The 5,666-nt window shown below is 61.9% G+C and overlaps 2 protein-coding genes across 2 annotated transcripts in view; both read left to right on the top strand.

Annotated features, from left to right (window-relative positions):
• TUSC2 (tumor suppressor candidate 2) overlaps positions 1–2,546 on the top strand; it is a 3,013-nt gene extending 467 nt beyond the window's left edge. Inside the window, exons 2-3 of the mRNA XM_006770460.2 lie at positions 1,051–1,171; positions 1,337–2,546. Of these exons, the coding sequence (XP_006770523.1) occupies positions 1,051–1,171; positions 1,337–1,402 (187 nt within the window). The 3' untranslated portion in view covers positions 1,403–2,546. The remainder of the gene's footprint in view (positions 1–1,050; positions 1,172–1,336) is intronic.
• Positions 2,547–4,502: 1,956 nt separating this feature from the next.
• HYAL2 (hyaluronoglucosaminidase 2) overlaps positions 4,503–5,666 on the top strand; it is a 4,564-nt gene continuing 3,400 nt past the window's right edge. The window contains exon 1 of the mRNA XM_006770459.2: positions 4,503–4,610. The gene's annotated coding sequence lies outside the window, so the exon portion shown is untranslated. The remainder of the gene's footprint in view (positions 4,611–5,666) is intronic.

Below are 5,666 nucleotides of genomic sequence, written 5' to 3'. Positions count from 1 at the left end.
AGTAGCTGCCTCCGCCGTATCTCCTGCGCGGAGCTGGGACGACTCCCAGGTTCAGGCCCCTTTTGGAGCGAGGGAAGGCGGCCGTCGGCTCCTGGCGGCCTGCAGCTCCTAAGATCTCCCTCGGAGAAAAGTGGGCCTGAGTTTGTCCCGGGCGGGCAGCCTCACCAGGGAGAACTAAGATCGGGCCTCTGAGACGAAAGGACCTCGTCCTTTCACCCCTTTAAGCCCAGCCAGCAAGTTGAAGGCTCCTAGCCTCCCTCCCTGATTCTTCTGAGGGGAATGACCCCTCGCTGGCTGGGACGGTTTCCCGCAGTGGGGAGGTTGGACTCGGAGGGGAGGGGCGGGCGGGGGGAGAAGGCAGGACTGGGCCCTAGTGTTGGGGATGGGGCCTAGGAAGAAAGACCCTCACCCCGACATGTTCTCCAGACCTGGAGCACGGACCTTCCGCTCTCCCCAGAGCTCAGTTCAGCGGGAGCATTAGGTTGAACTGGCCCCGGTGTCCCTGGGGACGGACACTCGGTGATGGAGATGTCGCTGTAGGCACTGGGGCGACCCAACAGTGGGATTCGGCTGCACCGGCCACCTGGGACGGGTGGGCAGGACGCAGCCTTTTTGCACTTCGGCTCCCTCCCAGCTCGGGCATCTGCTGTCTCAGGCTTTGGCCCTGGGCCAGCGGTGTCTTCTGGACCAACATGCTCAGCCACCACCCTGCCCACTGTTGGTCCTGGTGACGGCCAGGGCCTGCTGCAGGAATGGCTGTTCTTGCTGAACAAACCGGCGACGAGAACTGGCCTTGGCTGCCTGGACAGTGTGCTCTGGGATAGCCTCTCTTCTTGGGGCCTGACAGTAGCACTGGCCGCTGCCCGCCCCTCACTTCCTCCTTGTAGCCCCAGGCCCTAAGCAAGAGGCTCTCCAGGCGTGTTACCTTCCTTCCCTTCCACCGAGGTTGCTCCTCCCTTCGGGGAGGTGGCACACTTCCCGGGGGTCGGTGGCCTGTGCCATGACCAGGTGTGAGGCTCCAGCCCAGCCTGTTCCCTCTCCTCTACACAGCTCCATGTTCTATGACGAGGATGGAGATCTCGCTCACGAATTCTATGAGGAGACAATCGTCACCAAGAACGGGCAGAAGCGGGCCAAGCTGAGGCGGGTGCATAAGAACCTGATTCCTCAGGTGAGGGGCTGGGCAGTGGTCATGGAGCCGATGCCGAGTGTGTGAGGGAGACCCAGACAGGGCCTGCGGTCATGGTGGGGGCTCTCGGGGAGGAGCTGGGAGGAGCAGGAAGGCTTCCTGGGGTGGGGCCCTGAGAGGACCCTCACCCGCCCGTTTCCATGGCAGGGCACCGTGAAGCTGGACACGCCCCGCATCCACGTGGATTTCCCTGTGATCCTCTATGAGGTGTGAGCCTGGGGGGTTTCAGGCCTCAGCACCTCCTGCCTCAGCAAGACACCCTCAGGCTCAAGGTGTGGCTTCCACTGAGGAACTAGGCTGAAGCCACTGTCCTGATTAAACTCCATGGGCCTGGACGCTGCAGCTGTGAGCCGGGCAGTCCCGCAGTGTTGGTTGGGTGCTGGCTTGTCTTCGGATGAGAGGTGGCTGGTAAGGGCGGACAGCAGAGGTACCAGCCTGCCTTCCCCGGCAGTGCCGATAAGGAGCCTGGCAGGGCGTATGCTGGTCGGGGCTGCCTGGCTCCTGTGCCCTGGCCTGGCCTGCTTGCTTCCAAGCTCGCCTGGGGCCCATCCCTACTGGGGCTGCAGCACTTTACAAGTAAGGTCTTTCTTCCAGCCCCTGGGCTGTGGGAGCTGTACACAAGTGGGGACTCCCCTTCCCTCACTTCTTCTACCCGTTCGTTGGAGCATTTCAGCCATTTGCTACCTCGATTCCTCCTCTGTTGGACAGAGGCTGGGGCAACACAAGCCTGATTCTTCATACCTCCCTGCCCTGTGTTCCCACCCCCGGACGGAGGGACTGTTTGCTGGCTGTTAACAGGAGGAGGGACTGGTGTGGAGGCTTCTCCCTCTGCCCAGGGCTGGGCTGACCCCTCCCCACTGCAACTAGTTGCCCCTGGAGTCGTCCTTCCCCTCCCCGCAGTTGAGAAAGCATAGGACGGGATCAGGAAGGGCTCTGGATGCCGGTGCTCCTACCCACCTACTCCATGTGATCTCCCTTGCCTTTTGCACCAGTCCCCACACACACATTGGGAAGACACCACCCTGTGGTGCCAATAGCTCCGAGCCCACCACCCCTTCCCCTATAGTGTCCCCATCCCTTCAGGATCAATCAGGGGAAAGTATTGGAGCCCCTGGGTAGGGACAGAGAACAACCATAAAAGGCGTAAAATGTGAAAGTTTGTAAATAGTCTAGTCCATGACATTGTTGGGGCAGAGTCTGATTTCTAGATAGATATGACTTTTTTTTTTTTAATTCCTTACTGTCCAAGCTCTGTGCTTCCAGAGTATGGGAAGTGGTGTGGGGAGGGTGGCCCCCAATCTAGGAAGGCTGTTGTGTTATTGGTTCAGTTTCAATAAAATTATTTGTAGACCCTGAAGACAAGAGTGGCATCCTTGGGGCTGTGACACCCAGCATCTGGACCGCCACCTGGGCTCAGTGGGTAGGCCTGGGCCCAAGACGCTGGCCCCCCATCTAGAGCAAGGCCAGAGGCAAGCCTGAACCCGGTCTGCAGCCATCCCAGCCATGACCAGGAGGTGGCAGTGTACGCACACAGACCTCACCACAGGATCCCTCAGGATGGAGGCCACTCCTATATTGCTTTCAGTAGATGGTATCCCTGGAATTGAAAGGCCTTGGGAGACTTCCTTAGGGATTGGCCTAACCTGAGGCAAGGATGTGACCTCATATATGTCAGCAGTGCCAGCTGACCCTACATGGAGCCACAGCCTAAACCCTATGGACCTCCAAGGCCCAGCCTTAGGTGGACAGCAGCCAGATGGGTGGCACCACACCCCTGGTCTCCTTCCAGGCTCTGCCTTCCAAGTCCACCTGCCTCCTCCTGGGCTGCCTGTGGATCCCACCAGGAGAGTGGCCTTGGGGCCTCCGTTCCAGCAAAGCTCAGCGCCCAGTCCTGTTACCTGCCGCCTACCCCCTGCCCCCTGTGGACATTCTGCCTGGCTTTCTCAGGGCCTGCTGTGAGGCCCGTTCACTGCTCTGCCCAGCCCTTAGCCATCAGCCCAGCGCCTGGTGAGGGAGAAGGGCATTCAAGCACACAGGCTTCTGGGTTTGGGGAGTTGGCCTGCTCACCTTCGGAGGTCACACTTGGCAGGATCCCACTGCAACCTGGACTTACAGTTCTTTGGGCATCTGCCCATTTTCCCAATAAGATACCAGACAAGGTCCAGTCATCTGCTGTCCCGCCTACTGACTGCCCCAGGCACAGGGTTCTGCCTGGCCAGATGGCACCCCATCTCCTAGCATCACCGTCCCAGTGTGGGAGAACTCACTGTGCTGGGCCCCAGCTGACCCCAGAGCTGTAAACAATGGGGGTCAGGTCGCTGCTTCCCCACACCCTTCTGCTGTGCTGTGCTGTGCTCACTTCCTTCCTGCTGCTGCCTGAGGAAGTGTCCCTACCCTGGGACAGCCTGGCCTGGTCTTTGTTTCCCCAGGGCCTCCACCCTTGAAGCTTTCAAAGCCAGTGTCCCTGTGGAGCCAGCATGGTGGTATAGGGATGCCACCCTCTCATGCCACATCTTGGGCTCCTTGGTCCTCACGGGCAGACTCCAGGGTATGTGCCCACTTCCCCCAGACGTCCAATTTCACAGCCTCTGTTAGGAAGTGGGCCAGCAGGGTAAAGGCTGGGGGAAGGGGTTCGTTCGAAGTGATCTAAGGGGGTGTACATTTGTCCACACCTCGCTGGGGCCCTCCTGGGGCCAGCCACACATGGGCACCTACTTCCCACAGGTTGCAAGGAGAAGTGAGGATGTCACCCAGGAATGTCCTCCAGCAGGAAAACACCCTGCAGGCCGCTCCCAGCCCTTGCCCCCACCACCCGCCAGTCACACATCAGCATATTGTCTGTTCGTCAAACTGAGGATACTTCCGCTCTTGGAAAAGATTGACTCAGCTCCTGGAATTTCTCCCAGTCCCTTCCCAGACACCCCCTTCCCTTCACCACCTACTTAGGGTAACCATCAGCCAAGCATCCCCCGAGTAGTCTGACTCCCCAAACCCCAACACCAGGGCCCTTGCACTCTCCTGGATCTTAGGATGGTCTCAACCTCAGGGGAAAGTTGGGGAGAAGAGCGTTCAGTGTTAAGGAAGCTTCCGGCCTGGGGGAGGCTGGCACCTGATGGGATCCCACAGCCTTCCTGTCGCTTGGCCCAGGCGGCCTGGGCAGGACTGGGGTGGGGGGGGGACAGCCGGCCAGCAGGGCAGACCCGAGGGAAACAGGGTCAAAGCGGCCCCTCCCCCCGCCATTCCTGGCCCTTTCCTCTAAGGGGCAGCAGGAAGTGAGGAGAGAGGGCTGGGGTGGGAGGCGGGAGGAGTAGGAGGGGATGGGGTTTATCAAGTCGCCGGCGGGCTGCCCACTGGGCAGCAGCTGGCGCGAGTCGCTGGACTGGAGAGGCTCTAACCTACGGAGCCGAGGACTCCCATACAGGTGAGCCCCGCGCAGGCGGCTGGTCTGCACCCCGCATCGGTGCGCTCTCAGCTGTGTTCCCTCCCTCGCCCTGGCTTGTGGCTTGCGAGCTGGGAATGGGCTGGTGCGACCCCGGCCCTTCCGGGAGCTGAGCACGGCACGGGGAGCGGATCTAGCAAGAGGCCAGGGGGTCTTGCTCCAGTCCAGCTGCAAGCCCGCTGCCCAGCGGAAGGGGTTTGCGGGGAGATGGGCTCAGGATACCGGGTGGAGGCCTGGGGCGCCCCTCTGGCCGGGCCAGTGTTCTCTGCGATCCCACCAGGACCTCCTGCAAGGGTGGCCGCCGCCTCCTCAGGGTTGAAAGGAAGCCTTGGGGGCTCCCACAGCCCCCACCCTCATCCTCCGAGACTGGGCAGAAGGGGACGGGGGTCCAGGGGCTGGCCCGTCCCTGATGCATGTCGCTGGAAGGGGGGTGCCCTATCCCGAGGGCCCGCTGGCCTTACAGGCCCTCAACCCGCCGGCCAAGCTGAGACCCACTGCTCATGTTGCCAAGACAACCGGCCTCAGCCCAGCCCAGAAAGGACTAAGAGGCAAGCAGGGGGCGGGGCTCCCCTTCAGACCCTGGACGGGGGAGAGGAGCCCCGATCCACAGGGGTCTACTGTCCTGGGAGTCTGGAGATCGGCTCTGGTCACCGTCCCCCTTTCCACACAAAGGGGCCCCCCGGCCGGGACGACACTCGGGTGCAGAGCCAGATCCGCCGCTGCCCCCAAAGCCAGGCCGCAGGGCCCGACAGCACCTCCTCGCGACTGAGTGGGGGGATACCACCTCCTTTATTGCCTCCCCGATCCCCGTCCTTTATGCTGCTGTCCCTTTAAGGGGCTGGCCGCGCCGCGGACCGGGGAGGACTGTACCACCCGCACAGGCTGCGGGGGGGGGGTCTCGGCCTGACTGGCGTTGGGCGCTGAGACTCCAGGAGAAACCCCCGTTCGGAGGGGCCTCACGGCCCCATGTGGGTCGCCCCGTTCCTTGGAGGAGGATCCGGGGACGCTAGAGTCCAAAACCCCGCACTGGCGGCGCGG

Source organism: Myotis davidii, unplaced genomic scaffold, assembly GCF_000327345.1.
Source record: "Myotis davidii unplaced genomic scaffold, ASM32734v1 scaffold663, whole genome shotgun sequence".
NCBI classification, from domain to species: domain Eukaryota; kingdom Metazoa; phylum Chordata; class Mammalia; order Chiroptera; family Vespertilionidae; genus Myotis; species Myotis davidii.
Note: the sequence above shows the minus strand (reverse complement) of the source record. Positions and strands in the feature narration are given on the sequence as shown.